This window comes from Corvus cornix, chromosome 4 (assembly GCF_000738735.6).
Source record: "Corvus cornix cornix isolate S_Up_H32 chromosome 4, ASM73873v5, whole genome shotgun sequence".
NCBI classification, from domain to species: Eukaryota; Metazoa; Chordata; class Aves; order Passeriformes; family Corvidae; genus Corvus; species Corvus cornix.
Window position 1 is genome coordinate 4005015 of NC_046334.1, and position 22540 is coordinate 4027554.

General features: G+C 39.6%; 1 protein-coding gene across 2 annotated transcripts in view; it reads right to left on the reverse strand.

Moving 5' to 3' along the window:
* PRDM5 (PR/SET domain 5) overlaps nt 1–22540 on the reverse strand; it is a 59920-nt gene that overhangs the window by 24082 nt on the left and 13298 nt on the right. The window contains exons 4-13 of one of the 2 annotated variants that reach the window (XM_019290101.3): nt 18728–18911; nt 17820–17994; nt 17014–17106; nt 16623–16744; nt 14453–14532; nt 10877–10961; nt 6048–6139; nt 4537–4630; nt 3358–3518; nt 1816–1909 (exon numbers count right to left, since the gene is read on the reverse strand). In XM_019290101.3, coding sequence (XP_019145646.1) covers nt 1816–1909; nt 3358–3518; nt 4537–4630; nt 6048–6139; nt 10877–10961; nt 14453–14532; nt 16623–16744; nt 17014–17106; nt 17820–17994; nt 18728–18911 — 1180 coding nt within the window. Of the gene's footprint in view, nt 1–1815; nt 1910–3357; nt 3519–4536; nt 4631–6047; nt 6140–9467; nt 9626–10876; nt 10962–14452; nt 14533–16622; nt 16745–17013; nt 17107–17819; nt 17995–18727; nt 18912–22540 lie in introns of both variants that reach the window. The other variant, XM_010406444.4, reaches the window with a different exon arrangement.

A 22540-nucleotide genomic window follows, 5' to 3' on the forward strand; every position in this document is an offset into this window, starting at 1 on the left:
AGAAGGGTTTTGCAATATTTACACTTCTTGTGGACTGCTTAGTCGCACCAAAAGCTTAGCCCCAGCTCAAGGCTTATTCAGAAGGATGAATCATCTCCTGAAAACAGACATCGGCTGCTTGTTTCACTTCCAGCTCACAATGAAAAGTGATACTCTGAAGTCTGACCAAAGTAAAAAAGGATGGCACAGTTCTGAAATTATTAATTCAAACCCAAAGAATTTAACAGACACCAATAACATGAAGTATTAGTCACTGCGACATTAAGAAACCAAACATCCATCTCTGAGTAAAATAAGTTTGTGGTTCCACTATTTGATGAACTGAAAATTTCTTACTGCTCAGAAATTCCCTGAAAAGTGGTCGAGGATTTTCACATTGTAGGAAATTTGAGTGCTCAACCTTTTTTTACCCTGTTTGCAGATGATCTGGATTTCCTTCATCAGCTCTGCTTACGTTCCTTGGGAACGATGCAAGTTATTCCTCAGAAAGCTCTGTTTCCTCAGGCTCACTGAACTCTGGATAACAATTTCCTCTTGTGATCAGTGAGCTTGTGTTAAGACCAAGAACAACATGGCTGAAGCCTTCAGGTACAGCACCAAACAAAACCATCTCTCCAGAATTACAACATGAATCCAAATGCAGCATTTTCTCACTCAGCCTTACATAAGGCATTTTGCCATGTAACTTAAAAATATTATTTTTAAACCACAAGTCACAACTTAGCAGCAACTTCCCCCCCATTCTTCATCAGGATAATCAAGAAATGATCAGGAACAATAAAAGAATTACAAAAACTACTATGAAAACCTATTTTGCTTCATTCTCACAGTGAAGGATGCAAACCACCAAAAATGTAATTGACACTGTAATAGCAGCAAGACTGGAAGAGGAAAGGACCAGAGTTTATTTATCACAGGTCACTATAAATAAATTTAGCAAGGCATTTTTCCCGAGTTAGTAACTATAAAATGACTGCTTCTAGCTTCTTGGGTAAAAAAAGAGGCCTTCAAAGTTTCCCTTCTGCAGCATTATTCATTCATAAATTGTTTCCACAATCCATATTCTTGTAATTCCAACCTGTATCATCTCCTGGCAAGGCAGTTTCTCCCCCTGCATTTCACTTACAAAGGTACTAGAAATCTTCAGCGTCCTTCTCCCTCAAGTAAGTACAAAATGTCACAGTCTTCTATAACAGAGGTTACAAATTTTGCAGGGCTCTAAACTCAAGGGCAGAGGTCCCTGGTGTGTGGTTTTACAAAACTCACCTTAGCCCCTCTTAAATTTAGGGAAGCCTACTTGAGAGAGCTGAAATGTAACTGGTGGCAGCACATGCGTGAAAAGCATTTTTACTTGGACATCTCCAGAGCATTTTCCCAAGAGCCATCTGCACTATGAGCTTGAAAAACTGAGGCTTTCTGCACCACGCAAACTGATGGGTAACATCAGCAGCACACAGAAATTACTGTCATCTCCCTGCAAGCCAGACTTGGTTATGCAAAGTGAAGAAAATGTCATAGGAAGGCTATTTGTTAACTCACGCTCTGATGCCACAGGCAAATCTACACAGTTTTATGTTGGAAACAAAGTATCACACAGAAACCTCTTTCAGCTGCCTGATGCCACTTACGTGAATGAAAACATAAACTTGCAAAATGAAACGTGACAACAGCTTTTACACACTGAGCAGGTGAAATGGCTGACAAAGATACTGTGTTAGGCCTACCTGTAAATTTGCCTGGTTTTAGATAGATAAACTGTGGACACAGAGATACCTTGTAACATATTTAGAAAGTCTTATCTATTATAATAAATACCTGTATGGCTTCGAATATGAACTCTCAGCGTTCCATTGCTTGCGAACTTCTGTCCACAATATGGGCAAATCTTTTCTTTTTCCCCTGTGTGAGTCTACATGGGGTGGGGAAAGACAAGAATGACTGTTCAGCATTAAATAAAAAAGTGAAATATGGAATATTTAATTGTATTGACATTGACTGCTATTACCTCTATTACGTATTTTACCATCACACGAGGCAAAGATTCTAATTAGCTCTATGTGTTAGAGAATTGATCACAAAAAGAACACTGTAGCTATCACCAGCTTGTCTTTTGAAATCAGGCTTTTAGGGCGAGAAGGTCTCGCTGATAATAAAAAGAATTATTTCAAAATGGGAAAAAAAAAAATCACAAACTCTCCCATCCAACCTCTGTGGTCAACAGCAAGATCACCCTGAAATCAATTACACACAAGGTCGCCATCATTTTTCACACTGTACTTTCAACACCCAGTTCTGAACTGAAGATTTATCAGTCTATTGAACTCCTTTTCCTTGTAACTGTGGCTGTTCTTTTAGTGGAGAATTTCTGATTATCTCATTTAAGAATGTTAATTTAAATGAGATAGCAAAGATAACACATTCAGTTATTTGTACAGGTGACTATTTCGGTTTCGAGCTAGCACACGACCCTCTTCAGATAGGGACATTACTTCTTATTTTTATGAAAGACACTGCAATGATTCTTCATTACAAATTTCTTCATTACATCATAAAAAACCTATCTCACATAGTATACATTATGCTGCAGCTGAAGGAAGAGTAAATGAGATCTCGTTTCAATACTGGATGGACTTGCACTGTTTTCATTCCCTAACATTAAAGATATGAATGTTAAACTTCACCTGATTAGGATACAGTTATTTGGAAATCATTTGTATCTCTACCAGCAATATTGGGATATACCAGACACACAGCTATTAATTCATTCCAAAGACCCAAATACCAAAGGGATTTCTGGGAGCAATACATGACGACTACAAGGCTCACAAACACAGCCAGTCGTAGTCTGACAGTAGCACAAAGCAAAAGCAATTCCAATTTTACACACACCCATGAAGCATGTACTACATGGCAAGCAATACATGCATGACTTTTTAAACGAATTCTCACAATCTGAATTAGGTGGCAACACCTAAACTGACTTTTCTCAGCTGATTTGCTCTTGATTCAATTATTTTCTTTGCATTTCTTCCCTGTAACATCAATCGTGCCTCAGGCCAAACTAGTGAGCAAGCTTCCTCCTAAAGTTTACCCCAATTCCTTTGCAGAGACTGGTGGAAAGGAGTGTGTTAAGAGCAGTACAGCAAGTCCCACCCTGCCACACACCTGATACTGGAGCACTGGATTTAACATAAGCACTTGCTATAGATAGTGCTTGCCACCAAGAACACCACTACTGCAATGAGCATTTCAGGGTAAGCTTTCTACTGAAAACCAGAAATGCAGAAGCAGCTGGGGATTCTACGCTGAATCACAACCTTGAGGGCACACAAGAAACCATCAGTTGATTCTACTCACTTTCTTATGGCTCTTCAGGACTGAGGGCGTCACAAAAGCTTTGTCACACAGGTCACACTTGTATTTCTTATGTCCATCGTGTACTACTTGAATATGAACATTCAGTGTGTCCTTTCTTTTGAAAGTGGCATCACAATGATCACACTTGAAGGTCCTCTCACCTAACAAAGAGAAAAACAGGTCATCCTCTTTGGAAAAAAAAGTCCAAGTGTATGTTTTTAGAGAGACCTTCAGCAAAACCTACAATTCTGCATATTGTGAATTATGGATTTTGGATATTCTGCAAATCCTTGTTCGTTAGAATACACATTACTGAACAGGTTTTTAACCTTTTCCCTTATCATTTTGAACATTTAACATTGGGAAAAAATTTACAGCATCCAATGCTTTATAAAATTTGCAGAAGCTTTGAAAGACAATTGTAGAAGAACAAACTAAACATGCCAATCCAATAATTCATCTAACAGAAACACTGTTATGCAGGATTATAAAAAGGATCATGATTTTCTTAGTTATGCCAGTGTGAATATTCCCCAAATCAAAGTACTGCCTTCTGAGGTACGAAGATTTTACATCATCAGTATTTTCTAAAATCTAAACTCCTGATGTTCAGAGGGTTGAATGCTAATCTAGGGGTCTGCAAATACTAGAGATGGAGAAAATTCCACCAAAAAGAAAATCGTAACACAGTCAACTAAAAAAAAAGGACAGAATGCCAAGAAAAGATACTCATGAGGGAAAATGGATACAGCACTTCTCTGAGCAGCTCTAGTTCTATGCCAGGAGCAGGAAACACGAGCCTGGCCTGGCACAGGAGAGACAATCTCAGTGTCAAGCTCTAAACCGGACTGCCTACAAAAGCTGAGCAAGTCACCGACTTATCTCTGTTTCTTAAAATGGAGGTAACAGTATCACACTTAATGCAGAAATAAATCTCTTGCCATCAGACCTCAAATCATTGCTGGATTTTCTACAGCGTATTTGGATTTACATTTAAGTGCATCTGAAGGCAAGCTTTGAACCTGGCTCTGAATTTTTTAACTCCCTGCATATAGAGTTGATTCTTATTACCAATTTAACACAGCAAGTTGTATATTGGAGCAAGGTGCCAATATTTGTTTTTCTCAGCCCAATGTGAGAAACCAGGAAGCCATTTTTCCTCCCTGACTTTGCGCTTACTGTTATGGATTAACAGATGTCTTTGTAGAGAGAAGGGGGTTCGGAACAAGGCTTTGCATTCCTCACACTGGAACGGTCTCTCTTCAGAATGGGTCTGTGGATGAAAGAGAACATGTCAGAGGAAAGGCTCATGGAAATCAATCAGCTGTCATTGCAGTAACTACAGCAAATTTTCTAGACTGGACTCAGAAAGGGACATCAGAATTGGAAACATCAGGGGATGAAGAATTAAAATAATCATTCTGCCATTATCCAGGATCCTGAAAGCCAGCACAGCAGCTACTGAGTAACTGCGCCTTCCCCATCCTCACAAGTGTCACGAGGTGTGCATGTAAACAGAAACAGAAATACAGAACAACCACAGAAAAAAACTACAAGCTCAGCTGTATTGCTTCAGCTGTACTAACACTGGCCTTACATTAATACTTATATGAATAAATGCTTTAAAGTTGAACACACACAACCCTCTTTTTTTTAAGTTTTAAGGTAAAACCAATCTGATTTTCAAAACAGTACCTAAAATTTGGCAAAGAAAATTCCTCAAACCATGAGATTACTTTTATATATAGCTTCTTTTCTTAAAAAAAAATACCAAAAGACAAAAATCACCAGAAAAAAACAAAGCCATGGAAGCAACAGTACCGAGATTTTTGTTGGCGGTAGAAAAATTCATTGTAGCTGAAAAACAGCCTCAAAGCTATGAATAAAATAAAAGGCTAAGCTCAGATGAATCTCCCAGACCACAGAGTTGTTGAAGCAAATTTCTTTTTTGGAGTTTGGGAAACATCCAGCTTTATTTTACTTTCGTAAATTCCAAAGCACTTTCCCTGTTTCCTAGTGTTATTAACAGCTGTCCCACTGTAGATAATAAGTTGTACTGATTTATTTACTATCTACCCAATTTCCTACTATTTTTGCAAAGGAAAGCAGGTTTTTAAAGCATCAGCATCCAAATACTTTATTAGCTCACAAGGACCTTATTAGAAGCTGGAGCACCCAGAGGAAAAGGGGATGGATGGTGTTTTATAATATGCAGGAAATTAGGTAAATGAGTTAATTTAGTAGACTAAGGGCAAATATTAGCACAGCAGGTATTTATATAATCTATTTCTGCTATCCAGAATCCACACAACTGTTATTCTACCCCTTCAACTGTGGGGGAAAAGGGCACTGTGGGGAGACAGCATAATTATTGACAGGTTGGCTGAGGGCCTTGAACCCAGTTTGATTTTAACACCGATGCCCTCTCACATATGCACAGTACCAAAACCTGAGTGTACTGCAATGGTGTAGGGAGGCCTTGGGTTCAAAATAATTCCTTTACCTCAGCCTATGTCACCGCAAGCAAAAAGACTGCTGGAGGACCATCAGAGGTGTGGAATATCTCTCATGTTCAAGCCCAGACTCTACAGGTTCCCAACACAGCTGGCATTAGCTGACACACTGCTCAGCCCCCCTGGCAGTGAGGCCAAGGATTGACAGGACATGAAGAGACTGAACTGCCTTCTCACCTCAACTGGGGGTTCCTCCAGAACAGGGTTGGGACACATTGACGAGACACTGTGGGGAAGCTCGCAGTGCTGCTGTCTGTGCTGTACCTGTTCTGTGGATAAATAGAAGGGTTCAGTCTCCTGAGCTGTCAACCTGGCACCTTTCACGAGCGCAAAATTCATGCTGCTTATTTAAAAAACGCCCTGGTTTGGAACACTCGCCACGTGAGTGACAGTTTTGAAGAGCACAGTGATTTGTACAGAACTCCTCCTCAGCATCTCCTTCATAGCTCTCCTCATCTTTTGATCAGAAGACACAGATTCATCTGCACATCTTAACTTCCTTACGAAGAAAATCGCCTAACCAGGCACACCCACATGCAAGGGTACACAGATCATCCCAACAACTGAGAGTGGGCTCTTATGGAGCATTTCATGGCAGCATTTCCTACCACAGCATCTGTGGAGGCTTAAGCCCAGCCCAAGGCTACTTATTCCCAACAGATAAACTGATGGAATACAGTCGTTTCAAATCATTATGCTCCCCAGGACCAAACAACCCTGGATTAGCCATAAACCCTTTAAAATCCTGCGTCTGATGACCTATTTCAGCTGTCATGTCCTCATACTTTGTTCTCTGAACTCATCCGCTATACATTGCAACAAAGGACCAGATGGAGCAGAAACATCTCCTGTATGGAAGTAATCTGCATTACATGGCTCAGATCATGCACCCTCATCCAATCTACCCTGCATGAAAAGTGACTGCTCTTATCCGTAGCACAATCCCTTTGCTACATTTGCCTCTTCATTTCAGATACAACTCTCTTGCCTTGTCACAAAAATGGAATTGTATTCTTCACACGACCATTCAGTCACAGTCTGAGCTCTCACTGAGAACATCTGAGCTGGTTCCATATCCCAGAACACTTCCTAGCCTTGACATCTCCAAGCAAGTGGCAAAGCCAGCTTGCACATGCACCTCCACAGAGCATTGCAGCACCTGTTTGCAGGAGCAGCAGATCAGAGAGGTACCCCAGTTCCTGCCTCAGATCTGCAGCTCTAAGAACATCAGTGCTCAGTTAAGGTTCACATCCCAATGCTCCATTGAACAGAGCAGATACACTCTTGGCAACTCCGCTGCATGTCCCAGTGAAATCCTGTGAAATGTGAGGAACTGATCTCCTTCTGCACTTTTGAAATGACCCAACAGACACCCACATCTGAAGGATGTTTAAAAACACGTTGTGGGAGCCATTTTTATTTTGAGACTTCCAACATGAAATCAGGTTAAAAAAACAGGAATTACAGAAACAACAGCAACAAGTTTCCATCTAAAACACAAACCAAGAACCCAAAGGCACAAAATGTATTTGTATTCTCTTAAATGTAAAAAGGATGCAAGCCTTCTATAAAATCCAAAGGTTTTTTAAGCATGTTGCTATCAAACTTAAAGGCATCTGTTGAATGAAGTGTTTTTTTAACTCCTGTACCCATCATTCCTACTGCAGATATCTATGCTCCCTGCTACTATTTCAGTAACCTAATCCTGGAACTCAGAAAAGCACCCTGAAATTATTTAGAGTTCAACTTCTCTTCCTCCAAACGAAAATAAACCTAGGGGGACATCCTACAGGAAACATATAGCTAAAAATCATTAAAAACCCAAGCTGAAGAAATACATAGAAGTACGATACACAATAGACTTTTACATTTGCACTGCTCCTGGAACAACATTCCTGTGAACAAGCAGGAGAACCATTGTCCTCTTTCCCGAGGCATAGCCTTCCCAAAATCAAGGTACTCAAAACTATTTTGGCATCCAAAACCATCACATCCTTCAGTTGTGTGGCACAATTGGCTTCTGTGCAGACACATCCAGACTCCCCTCTGCTGTCTGCTACGTCTCCCTCCTGTTGTTTCCTCAATGGAGAGCGGTGTGTCCACAAAAGCAATTCAGGCTATCCATGTCAGTCTCCTGTCTCTCCTGTTCACCTCTTCACTCAGCAAGTGAATTTAGAGACCTACACGTGGATAGGTGAACAGTCACAGCTGTTTGGGTAATCTTTATGCAAAACATAGGAATAAGTTTCTCTCAATATAGAAGAGAGTGGATTTACAGCCAGCCCTAGGTGCAAACAAGTCCAGGAAACCAGCATTCCAACATGCTTTAAGGAATTCTGTCAAAATTAGATACCCACTAAAGCTGTCTAAATTTTAGTATTTTTCCCATTTAGTGGAGGCTCTAATCCTTGCACCATGCTAGTGGTGCTGCTGCTTTAAACACAGAATTGGGTCAAAGTGTTTACTCCTTCATACTTAATCCTGAAGTCCATTTTCAACCCAAACTCCCTACCAGTCATCAGTGGCAAGTTAACATCAGGAAACATGTAAGAAGTATTCACTTAACATATAGAGCTATCTTTCTAGATAACATTTTATACATTTTTCTCAGAATATATCCAATCTATCTGCAAGGTCCTGTCCAATTTTCTGTAAGTCTAAAACATAAAATATAATGTAGGGCAGCTAATCTTGTCCTTCAGCAGGCTGCTGCATGCCTTCTCGTTTTAGACAGTCATCACCATTTCATCCTGTGAGAGGCATTATTATTGCTCTTACATGATTTATGGCTGCAAGTGCAAGAGATGGTGCAAAGATCCTGTGCCAAATTCCCAGATGGAATATAACATGAGCCACACTGCGAAAGACTTGGAGGTATGGCTGTATCAGGGTTGGGGTTTTTTTTTCTTTTTTTTTTTTCTTTCCACAGCCTTGTAATTCTGAAACAGCAGTCCTGGATAGAGCCTTGCCATTAGAAACATAAGCCCAGGTTAGAACTAATGACAGGCATTACAGAAATTAGGCCAACAGATTTGAGGTTCAATCAACACAGGCAGAATATCCCTTTGTGAGCCTGTTTTTCAGGTAATGTTTCTTCTCACATTGTTTTAATGTGTGAACACTGCACCAAGTTCAAATTTAGTGTCGTTTGGAAGCATCTGCTGCTAAGTCCAACAATGACTGCAAGAGTACTACACATAGTTTTATTCAATTACACTTTTAAAAAAGATATTTGGAGACATCTTTAAATCAGTAACATTAACTTGGTAACCTAGTACTTAAAAAAAAACAAAAAACCACCACCAAACAAAGCAAAAAATAAAACAGAACAAAAAAGTCAAAATGGGATTTATTTGATGCTTTTAACCAAGCAACTGTGATCTACTTCTGCTTATTTAACTATTTTGTTTACTAGAATTGATTCAGCCTTTCGAGATCTTGGATATAACAAAGAACACTAAAACTACATTCTCCAGTACTTTAATCCCATGTTTATAAGCATGGCAGAGCTTAACAATGAACCACTTAAAAGAAAAAAAAAAAATCTGCAAATCTGAGGCTGGCAGACCTGTAAACAACAACAGCAGAGTGCTTTACCTTCTTGTGATTCTTGTAAACATTTCTGTGGGCAAATCCCTTTCCACAAAGCTTGCATTTATAAGGTTTATCTTCACTGTGTATTATTTTGTGTGCAGTCACTTGATCAAGTCGTTTGAAGGACTTATTGCAAACCTCGCAGGTGTAGGGGCGTTTTTCTGCAGAAAATGAGTGGGGGACATTTAATCTCCTGTTTATACAGGGGGAGAAGATGAAAGGCAGAGACAGTCATCTCCTCAAAGAGATTTCTGCAATTAAGTCAACCCAATTAAGATTAAACCAATTAGAAAGACATCTAATGCCCTTTATGTTAGACAGTTAAGTCACTCCACAAAAGATGAGCCATGGTGTATCTCAAGAAATTGGCACATTCTTTGCAATACTCATTGCTAAACTCAACTCTGATTAATTAGCTTAAATCAAAAGAGAATGACTTCAAAGAGGAAAACTGTGTTTCCAGATTACAAATGTTAAAGAAGGCATGACAGTTTAAATGTTTTAAAACTTAATTAACAATATACATATTAGCTTCCAAAACCAAAAGTTCCTATGCAAAAAGCCTTTATGCTTCAACTGGTGACTGCAACTTAACTGCACAAATGCTCATCCAAAAAGCCAGGAGCCTCTGAGATACAGATTATGTTGCAAGAAACGAGCTTTTGCCGTGGACTGATACCAAGAAAATAGTTCAATTCTAAGCCTGTGCAGCTGTAAAAACCTGCATTTGTTTAAATGCTAATGCATTTGACAGAACAATGTTTGTGTTTCAAATGTGTTGCTTGATGTTTCTAATCACTGGTGAAGGACACAGAAAACGCTGGATTGCAGTGACCAGAAATCCTGGCAGAGCCGACTTGTGCCACACTCCCAAACCTACAGACGGGACAGTCCCTGCTCACAGTGGTATTGTGCTGGCACAAGGGAACATTTGTGGGTGGTCTGTGGATGGGGTGGACCATGAGCTGCTCTCCTCTAACCAGAAGCTATAAGCCCACTAACACATATACAGATAAACAGGAAAGCACTCAGTGTGTATCACAGATCACTGACAGCTCCCAGCCTCTTCTCCTCAGCATAAAACCTCAACCACTGGTTTTTCACCTCCTCTCTAAGCCATGCAGCAATCTTTTACCTCATCCCAGCTTACTGACCTCATCCACCCCAGCTAGCACGACAAAACAGCTTGACAAAGCAGCAATACAAAGAAGACTACACCACTTCACTTGGATTTTTGGAAGGCTTGGAAAGGCTGGCTTGGATAGTTTCCTTGGAACCTGAGATTGGCCTGCCCAGCTCAGGACAATACAGATTTCATCAGGCCTTCCATAAGCAACTAATTCAGGTAAAATTCAATACATATTAAATACATATCCACACACATACAGCTCTGTGTCATTTCTGTACATTACCTGAATGAGTTATCATATGGCGCTTCAGCTGGTTTGCCGAAATGAATTTCTTGTCACATTCTTGACACTCAAAGATCTCATGGACCTGCAAAATGAGTGTTTTATGATAATTAAATGTGTGTGTGAAACAAGACCATACATCTTACATATACAGAAATTCCCTAGTAGAATGTAGCTATTTACTAGCCAGTAGCTATACTAATACTCATTAATATTCTGTGATTTCCCCCTTGCTTGTCTCTTGCTGAAAAAGACTACCTCCCAAAAAATAAAAATTTATAACTGCAAACAAAAAATTATCATTACACCTATACTGCAAGTTTGTATAACCTGTTTCTAACTACCAGATCCATTTAAAATACCGTTGTTAGGAAAGTATTAAAAAACCAAATGCAGAGTAACTTTTCAGAACATTTTCTTCTTGTCAGTAAGACACATATAAAAATAACAAACAAACCACTTCATAGCTTCTGTCAGAATTTTAAAAAACAAGTACTATCCAACTCTTGCAGGACTGTTTCTCTTAAAAGCTACTAGAGGCCAGACAGTAGAGGGGCAGCACTGTCTCAAACTACAAATGCAGGATTTTCAACATCACACCACATAATGGCATCTAGGACTAAATGCTGGAAAAAGAGGAGGCAGTTGAGAGAAACTTCTGGCAAACAAACAATAAAGATTGCCCAGTAGAATAAAACACTCTTCAGTTTTGAACAATGCGGTCAGAAATTAACCCAAAAGAGATGCTAGGCACTGGCAGGTAAAAAAAGAGGGCCGGGGGGTTGAGAAGCAGAGAGGATTTTTAAGTGTGATTCTACTCACAACAATTTTGCAGGAAGTCCAGCTCTACAAAGTTTAAAAAGTTCAGAAAGAAGCAAGGGGTTTTTTATACGCTTTCTCGAATTCTGACCAAAGCAGGATCTACCTTGGTTTGGTCCCTTGTCTGCAGCAGACAGAATTACAGCTGAATGGAACTGTACAGATTCATGTGAGAAATCTGGTAAGAAATCCAGAGAGGCACCAGCACAAAAGAGTCCTACCAGTAACCCACAAAACCTGCATTCCCAAAGTCAAAAAAGCCTTCCTGTCCTACACTCAAAGGTGTCCTTAATCTTCTTTCTTGAAAGAAGAATGAGCTGCTTTACCATGAAAACACATGCTTACAACAAGAGTCAGGAGCTCAGCCCACAGCTGTACAGACAGAGAGTCTACCTACAAACACTGGAAGCACAGCACTATCAACTCTGACTGGGAAAAGAAACCAGCAACCCTGGGATTTGTTTGAATGTTTCTTCCCTTTCCACTACAGACCAGTAGAGCATCAGTGGGAGAGGCCTGGCAGCCTGTGCTACTCACATGCACCTGCTCACTTTGAAATTTAAGTTCCTGTGAACAATGAAAATCCAAAACATGAGATACTTTTATTAAAAGGAATCATTTAGCAGAATCTGCATCAGTGAAGATGAACACTCTCCTTGCTTGTCTCCTCATTATTATCATTATTAAGTGATTTAACTTTGCATTTTACTCAAACTCCAGAATTCAGTATCAGAATCCAGTTCAGATGGTGTTTTGTTTGTTCTACCGGGAGACATCACAAACTTGCAGAAAGGAAATCTTCCAACAGTCTTTTTCATTCTATTACCCTGTCTTCTGTAGGCTCATGCACAGTATTTCTTGAGATGTGTTGCTGGGAATTTAATTTTTTTATGTTATTACACCACTTAGCAGCCCAAATCATGGACTCCTATAAATATAAGATAAAAGGTAGTAACAGTACAGCTGGAGGATAAGACAAAAAACTGGTGGATATACACAGCCCTACGTTTCCTTGAATTTACTGAGATAAAATTTTAAAAAACCCCAAACAACCAAGGCATGTCACCAAAAACTAGCATGGTACAAGCAGCAGTCTGGATGACAACAGCAAGGTTTAATTGTGCATGCCTAAGGAAGGGCTTATCTTTAGCCAGTTAAGGCACAAGCAGTGCACAAGACACACAAAGCTAAAAATGAGTTCAAATTAAAGATGACATGAATGCCCATGTCTTCAGAAAGCAAACAAATGTCCATCTCCCTAGAGCCACCCTCTTTACCTCCTTTCTCTGTGCTTGTCAGACTTCTTTCTTTCTGTTGTTTGGGCTTGTTTTCTGTTATACTTCATCATTTTATTCTCTACTTTTGTTTCCTTACATTGAAATGGATAGGGGGAAAATTCATCTTTTTCTCCTGGTTTCACCTATTATTTTCTTAGTGGTTTTGTTGCCTGTACATATATTTTTGGCAATGCTGATGATCCTGCCACACTTCCTACAGAAAGAAATCAATTCAAGCAAACAAACAGCATGAGTACTACTATGTGCAACCTCCTTCACTATCTGATATAAGTGTGTAAATCTGGAATACCCATTTTCTGGATATTTTAAAAGAAAAGCCAATCAAGAAGAGTAAACAAAGTTTTATGCACAAAATCCTCATGGTGATTCTCAAGGTGAGACACAATCAGTGATATTTGAGAAGCTTGTTAGTGTGTCACAGTGTCTGCACAAAATTACAACTACTGAAATAGAACAAGCATTTAATAAAATGGGCACACTAACCAGGATATTTTGCATTTTCAAGGCCTGATGTGTAAAACCTGTGCCAATGTGTAGAACTTGTAACGACACGTGGGGCAAGGCACACCATGGTAACAAAGTACAGCCCTATTAGACAAGAAATGCAGGACATACTAACACAAGCAAGGAGAAAAACAAATTAAAAAGGAGGGGGCCCACCCTTTCCTTTGCAACAACATATTTTAATTGATATCACTTATATCCTCAACGGATTCAGGTTACAACCAGGGCATTATTAAAGACTTACAGTTAATCTGATAAACAGTACAATGTATCTTTTTGCAAAAACAGATTCTCCTGGGTTTCAGTGGTTTATCAAATTAATCTTGCAGGGACTTCCTTTGGGTATAATGGATTCAGAATCTCATATTCATGGTCCATCTGTATTTCTACAGGAACACCCTTATTTCCAGTAGATGCTTTTCCAACTGTTAACCCCTCCTGTTCTGGTTATAAAAGATTATGTCCATAAACAAAAAGACATTAAAAATTTGGGGTTGAGGAAGAATTTTTTTCTTACTGCTGCATAACTACAATAGAAATAACTCCCCTAAGTGGTATGTCAAAAAGCAGTAAGGAAATTGTTGTGTTTTGTACAAAAACTGAAAGCTCATGACCTATTTTATGGTCTATATGTATGCTATGATTACATAACACACTTTAGATTTAGCTTAGTGCTTAAGAATGCTGAAGAACAGCAGGCAACTCTGACTTAATGCTGGAGTGCACAAACGTATTTGCATTTGGTGAGAGATGCATGAAAACTTTAGGGAGATACTTGGTTTAAGCAAGTGTGATTACAAAAATAAATACCCACACCGGAACAGGTTGGCTTCGTAACCATGAAAGAGATCACCCAAAGGCTTGCTCTGCAGCAGCTTTCAAGTGACCTAAGCAGCAGAGCCTCACATCTCAGGGAAGTCAGAGCCTGCTGTGAGTCAGCCTTCATCTTACTGACCTTTCGATGCTCCTGGAGATTTGCTGCTGAGGAACATTTCTTATTGCACACTGAACACATCAGCTTCTTCCTAGAATTTCCTGAAACAGAAACAAAATACCACCAACATCTTAAAGAGGAAGTGCTAAGAAAGAACCTAAATATTTCCACTAAGCCTGTGACTTTTCACAGGTCATTTGACTGACATAGGATTTTTACATTTGTATCCCATCTTCAAAGTGCTCCATATCAGCAGTTCTCTGTGGGTGTCCAACAAACCAGTTACTGGTGGAATGTAAATTAAGAAAACCAGAACAATAAAGAAAAAAACCCTTCAAATAGATGTTACCATACACCACCAATCCCACATGAAGACCACAATTCACAACTGAGAACAACTCGCTTGGCAACTGAACAGTTCATTTCATCTAGAAATCAATACAGGAGGTAGTGCAGAAACAATAAAAACTCAAACTTAAGCTAAAATCACCATTTCCCATTTTCGTCTATTTAGAAAGCATCCTACTACATAAAATAATATATCATTAATGGTCTTTCACTGAAAAAAACCAGGGAAATTGTATGAGCACCAGATCATGAATTCCAATCTTGTCTAAAATGCAAATTACAAAACAAGCTATAGGTCACCTACCAGACATATTTTCCTTCCCTTTTCACATCTGCTTTAAAAAGTCACAGGGCATTTAATTGAGTTTGTCTTTTCCTTACCTTTAGAGATTCATTTTAGTAACCCACTAAGCTATTTTATTTCAAGACAAAGCCACCATAAACATAATTATTTTATTATCATTTAAGATGCCTATGCAAGACGGTTCCTAGCTTAGGTAAAACATGTTCATACTACATTGAACAGCAAAAAGATTGTAAAAGTACAAAGTTATAAAACTTATGACAAGTATTTATAGACACAAACAGATACGTAACACAGGAATACACTTAGTCCTTCAACTTAGAAGGACGTTAATGAGTCACTTTCAGAGGTAAGGAAGGTGACAGGGAGTGTCTGGTCATAGCTTTGTTTAACAGGCAACACACAACAATCCTGTCCACCTTCCCTTGCCTCTAGGTAACACAAAGCAGAAAGGAATTCTAGAAGTGTCCCCAAACAATAGTGTCTTCTAGCAGAAGGTTCTTTTCCTTCCTGCACTGACACCGGTTGTGACTTCTACAACTCCCAAGTGGTAAACTAAAAGCTCTGCTCATTGTGCCAGCAGAGAAAAAATATTCTGCATGGACCCACTCTCCATCATGTCTGGAGTGATCCAGGAGAACTGTGGAATTCATATACTACTACATAACTGACATAAGCTAAGTCTAAACATAACAGTGCCCCTCAATGAAAAAAATTCTTACAGACACCAGAAAAAGGAGATAATCTCTTGTAAGAATGACTACAGAAGGTTTTCTCTACACTGCAAGAGTTTGACAGGAGAAAAGAGACTGAAAATCTTAAAAAACATCTCAGTGCTGTCACCATCAACTGAACACTGTTTTCTCTGCACTCTGGAATTCTGCTGTCCCCACACATAATGATCTTCCATTGGCATGGAGAGGGGACACACAGGGAGAGTGCAGAATTCTAGGACTGAGATCTGCATTTTGCACCCGAGAGCAGTATTTTGCCCTTTCATTAGAAGAGAGTGAAGTTTGAGTGAAAACTATGGATTCACAGCCCACAGATACAAACACACCAGGGCCTAAGAGGACCAGTGGATGGTCTGGTCTGGCTTCCTGCACAACAGATGCTATAGGATTTTATGCAACACCCTTACCGAGCCTAATTGTTCTATTAAGCAAAAAAAGATGTCCTATTTTGTCCTGAAAATACCAAAAAATCAAGAACTCACCATTTCCTGTAGCAGTTTGTGCCAGTGGTTGATTCTCCTCACTATGAAACCTTTGCTTCATCTACTCTTTGCCTAATTTGAAGTTGTCAAGATTCCTATTACATTTTCTGCAGGAGACTAATGATTCATCTGGCTTACAATAATTTCTCCCAGGGAGAGGGGAAATAGTTACTCCTGCAATTAGTTGCTTCTTAATTTTCTTTTTGATACAAATGAAGCCATTAAAAAAGAAACCAAAGACAATATTTACTCTGATTTGCAAATTTAAGGCTAAAGAACACATCAGAGGGATTTTTCTGAAGAAACATTAAACTCTTTCTTACCACTGTGAACATTTTCTTTGTGTTTTTTCAGGGCATCCTTGCTCTTGAACCTCTTCCCACAGCTATCTGCCTTGCATATGAACCTGGCATCCCCTCTGCACGCCTCCTTGTGCTGCTCATAACTACATGGGATAACACAGAGAGAGGAAAAAAGCCCCACATCAGGCAGTGTCTCCAGAAACCAGAGCTGTAGCAAGTACTGGGAGCTGAACACATGCTGCACTGCAGAGTTCCAAGGCCACCTCATGCATTACTTACAGCAGAGAGGAATCAAAGCATTTGAGTCCTTGCCCTGTTAGGATTCCCAAACACTACCAAGCTTTTGGAAAGCTAACATGCAAAGGGAGGCCAGCAAGGACATGACAGCAGTCCTGTAACTCGGACACAAAACCTCGATTCCGAGCTGAAGAGAGTATTGCAAACAGAGCACTGGAAACTTCTTGAGGAGTCTCCTGGACTGATATTCTCTGTGCACTGAAGGACACTATGAAACAAAGGAAAAAACCAAGTAAGGACAACACTGTACAACTTACACAGGCTCAAAGTAACTAAAAAAATATATACAGCTTTATAAAAAGTAGGTGAACAATCTGGAACCTGTAATTAAATGTACAATAAAAAGTAATATATCTAATTGTAAGAAAATACATACATAAACAACAAAAGACAAACCAATTATGTACAGAACCATAATTCTAAGATATATGACTTTAGGGACAAAACTGCCTATTTACTCTCAAGGACAATAAAGATGTGCTCTTAAATCTCACATCTTTCATGTTTCTATTTCTTTTAACATCATCCAAATATTTAATTAAGCAAACATGAAGCACTGGTTTTCTTTTCTGTTCTACATCTTTAGTTCTGTACCAACATCCACAGTTTGAAAATTACACCTCCTAAACTACTAAATATTCTACAGATGGAGACCAGCAATGCTGCACCAAACTGCTGCTCAGGTCTGGTCTACAGTGTATGACTCTAACACATAAAAAATTGTCACCATTTTTGCAACTCCCATTGACGTCTACAACAAACACGAGAAACTAACACATTAAAAGATTAAAGCAAAGGGTAAGGGTATAAATACAGATGCATAAAAATTAAAGCTTAGATTGTGATTAGGTCAACAGAAATAAATGATTGAATGAAATTGATTTAAATAATCCCTGAAAAAACACTCCTGTTTCTACTCACTGTCTTTGTAGAGCTTGTTTAACGGGGAATTTCTTTCCACAATTTCGGCACTTAAATTCCTTTTCCTCACTGGGTTTTTGGTGCAAAGTCTGCAGATGCTCAGCTAGGATCTCCTGGCTGGGAAAACTGGATTCACAGTTTGGGCATGCATGGTCCTGCTTACAGGTGAGGGAATCTGCATGATTGGAGGCAAAACCAATGTAAAGGAATAGTTCCCAGGTTTTTTGGTTACATTAAGAGAGACTCTCTGCCAGAAACAGATTATGCAAAACGGTGGCATGAAACTCACAAAAAAACAAAGTCTCTGAAGGGATTACAGACAGCCTATCTTAACTGGATTACCATCAGCATTACTGAAAATGGATGCAAAGTATTAAGATGGGTGTGACTTAAGACTGTTGGCCCAAATGACTCATTCAACTCAATTGGAACCTCAGTGCAATTAGTCATTCATAAATTCATCTTTATGTTTGATAAAGATGCTGAGAATTCCCCAGACAGCTCATCTCACCTTCCTTTTCCTGGACAGCTTACTTTAGGATTGGCTGAACAGCTTTATGAAAGGTTTGTTTCTCTCCCACCTAAGTAAGAAGGAAACTACCCCTCTTAAGAGCAAAAGCTCAGCATTCATAACCCTGTGTGTCAGGTGAAACAAACTCTGCTTTTAGTTCAAAAATTAATGGCTACTAAAGAAATCCAGGCTCACTCATTCACTCAGTAATTGACTGGCTTCTCCTTATTAGGCAAAGAAGCTCAACTCAAACCGAAATAAAGAGATAAAAATAATGCAAGAACTCAGATTAAACCCCAGGAACCTTCCAGTTCCCCAGTCCTATACAGTCAGCGTTCCCTTTCTTCATTACCACTTTTAAGCTCTCAAGTGACCCTATATTTTACACATTGCTCACCTGCAATTTTTTCACCAGCTGGTTGCACTTCTTTATTGCTGCCACTGTCTTCATCTTCCTGGATAACTGTTACTACTTCCTCCTCCTCCTCCTCTTCTTCCATGTCACTGTCCAAGTACCCAATCAAAAGCTCTGTGTCTGTTTCAATATCTTCCACAGCCAAATAGAAAATATTTTCCCCTTCCTGTTGCCAACAGTAAGTAGAGGCAATGAACAATTACGTCAGAAAAACAAAAACCTAGACACACGTATGAGACCCTGAACTAATATTATCCCTCAAGCATGGAAGGGTTGGCTCCATACTCCAGGGAGCACAATGCTACAACAGCCTTGCTAAGACTTCTTTCCCAATGTGGCGGCATGGATAGAGAGCATTTGTATTCTGCTATTTTGGAAATATTCCCCTGCCTCACCTGTGAGGCTTTTCCACTATTCCCTGTAGTTTAGACCAACGTGGAGGTGGCATTAAAGTCCTCTCCTGACACCCTCTACTTGACAAGAACTTCAGAGCTTGAAAATGAAATATTTGAGGATCAGAAACCCAGCAAAACTTAGATAACCAACACAGCTTTATCTCTCTCCCCAGCTGACTGCAGGAATTCTAACACAGCTTTCAGCACCATGTTTACATAGTGTTATTTTCTCTCTCTCTCTCTCCTTAAGATCCCCAGCCTTCTCAAACAGGCTTTCACCTCTGCTCAGTTATCTTCACTATCAAATTAACAGGCACATCTGGAAAATGCACTTTAAACCCTGTGCTGGTTTAAATCAGCGTAGCCCCACAAAAGGATCCAGCCCACATTCTGCACGACAGGACAAACTACATAATAATAAGCTCTAAAACCTTCTTGATAATGCCTGAACAAGCTTCCAAATACCTACATAAGCTAACAACTTTGGGCCTGACAACACTTAATTAAAGTTACCAACGTGGGGTGTGCGGAGGAATCTGTACATCTGTCCCCTAAAGTGATATTCAGAGATACCTTTTTTCTTTCTATATATGAACCAAGTGCTTTAGGTACTACTACCCAAAGCACTGAAGGAGACTCATTTTTATGCAATGAAGACTCCCAAGTTCTATCATAAATCTTAAAGCTTATCTGATTAACACCCAGAAAAGTTAACTGAAGCTTCTTTACCCTGCATCTAGCCATATATTCTGTAACAAGCTTCCTTGAGCAAGGACAAGATAATGATTTTTAATTTTTGTAATACGCTAAGATTAATTTAAACTGTCAACAGGGATGTAGCATTCCTCGAGCTGTAGAAGGTCTGTTATATTTTACTCAAGATACCGTCACACAAGAGTGAAACCTACTTAATTCAGCAGACTTGACAGAGCTGCTGCTTTCAAGGATGCACCACTTCTCTGTCCTTATCTCAACAGTAGCATTGGAAAACAAAAAAAAGTAGGATTTTTTTTTCTCAAGATCTATTCTGCAGTCCAGATATCTGAGCATGCCAACCTAACCTCTGCACACATCTACAGCTTGCTGGTTTTCATATGTCTCTGTCAAGTCGCAGAGACCTTTAATTCACTACAGTCTGAAGTCAAAACAAATCACGAACGGAAACTCCTGACATGAGGAGAAGTAAAAGGTCTTTCTACACTCAGTCTCCACAGAGACGGGACAAAACCCCTGGGGTAAACCTCCAGTACATCACTGTTTAGGAAAATCTTATTCTAAAAGCGAGACAACCTCATGAAGGGAAGCACATATCTATTAATGGCTTACCAAAAATAATAATGAAAAGAATTTTTGGAAACTAAGATTTTGAAAATTTCAAAATTAAAAAAAGGAAAGAAAAAGTCATGTATCCCAGGCAAAAGCAATGCTCAAAGTACTAAGAACTGTCAATGCCTGAGTGCTCTGGATTGCATTTGCATTGGAAAGAAATTAGCTTTGGTGTCAGCCCAATCTAAACTCATTTCTCCTCCAAGGTTAATTTGTTTGGCTTTTCCAGCCAAACAAATGCTAATAGTCAGGTATTCAGAGCACTAATTAATCAAGATACACCCACACTGTAGTAGCTCCTCAAGGCAGCATTTTGAGTGAAGGCAATGGAAGCTCTCCAGAAACCACAGAAGAATTTACACCTCTGCCTCTACCAGCAGCACCTGCATGAATCACATTAATCTACGTACATGCAGACATCGGAAACACAGTAACCACTCTCTTAAATAATTTTAATAACCCTCCTGTTTCTAAGAACACATCTGCAGCCATGCCACCTGCCCATCTGCTCAGACCATGCTGGCTGTTTTCCTAACATTCATCTGCAGCAGACCACAAAGGTCCTTGGGAGAAACTCCAAGTGTTCATCATGGGGGGCATCGTAACTTCCCTTCACGTTATTCCTGGTTTATTATTCAATCTTGTTCCCCTCACCTCTGCCTCCACTGTCGTCTTTTACACTATAAGCCACACGGACCTGCTCAGCAAATACAGTTTTCCAGTTCCAATAGCCCTTGCTATATCTCCTTTTTGGTCCACTACAGGCACCTCTTCCATGCAAATTCTTGGCTTTTCCATACAGTTACACACCTTCATATCTGCTTTGTAAGAGGGAACATGGAATCACTGACAGTCCATCACACTTTCATCCAAAAGCATAAAACACTTATGTCATCACCCCTGAAAGCTTAAAACACAGGAGGAGGAAGCAGCACATAGTCTTGTGTTACCTGAGGGAGTGTATGGCTTTTCCATCCTTCAGAGCTTGAGCAGCTGGCTCCAACCCAGCCTCCCTGTGTCCACAAAGTGTTACCTGACTTCTCTCTGTATCCAATTCCCTGGCAGCAAACCAGCTCTTCAGCCTACCTGTTCTGCCAGCTGCCCCTGGATACCTCTCCAAACAAACACACTGCCTTTCCCAGTCTTTGCCTGCAGCTCCAGGATGTCAAGTTTGGCAGAGGTGAAACCAATACAGGCAATGTCTGTGAGGGCAACAATCACAATCCAGGAAATGCATGGAGATGACTTCACACACACACACCCCAGGCACAGCCCAGGAACTCAGATTATACCTCATCTAAAATACAGCACCTGAACCCCACCGAGGAGATACAGAAGCCTCAGCTCTCTCTCCTTATCTAGTCCTATAATGTTATATTGCAGGGCAAGGCAGAAAACCTTTGAGACACAAATGTGAGACAAAACAGAACCCAAGGCTAAACTATTACAGCAATTCTGACATTTGTCCTGTGTTCTTAGACCATACTGCACTTTTTAGTAATAGCTCCTCATGAAGGCTAGAATATTTTTCCAGCTGAATATTCTGTGTTATGATAGGCTTCAAGGTACTAAAAAACCTTATGAAATAATTCAGTAAATTATTATTTGTTTCTATCACTTTCCCTACGACGAAACCCACTGGTATGCAGTGGATATTCCATTAAAGCTTCTATGCAGAAGTTCAGGTCATTTATTGGAAAGATAATACCAAACATTAATTGTTCACACTGCTCCCTCTTGTCAACCTTACTTTGCATTTGCTAACAATGACTGTGCACTGATGAGGTGCTAATCACACCTCATGTATGAGAGCCTTTCCCATCTGGTACCATAAGGAGGACAATCAATTACATCAGAAATGAACTTTTGTTTTCTTGGCATGGAAAAACTCAAATTTTTTTGTCTGGCCTCAAAATAAACTATAATTCTTTTGTCAGGGACCTGCAAGCTAGTTCTTGGGGAAAAAAAAAATCATCTCACGATGAAAAAGCAGACTAGTAATTTTATGCTACTAGTTGATAATTAATTCTCCTTTTCATGATTGCTTGCAAATTGGGATTACATCAGCAAATAC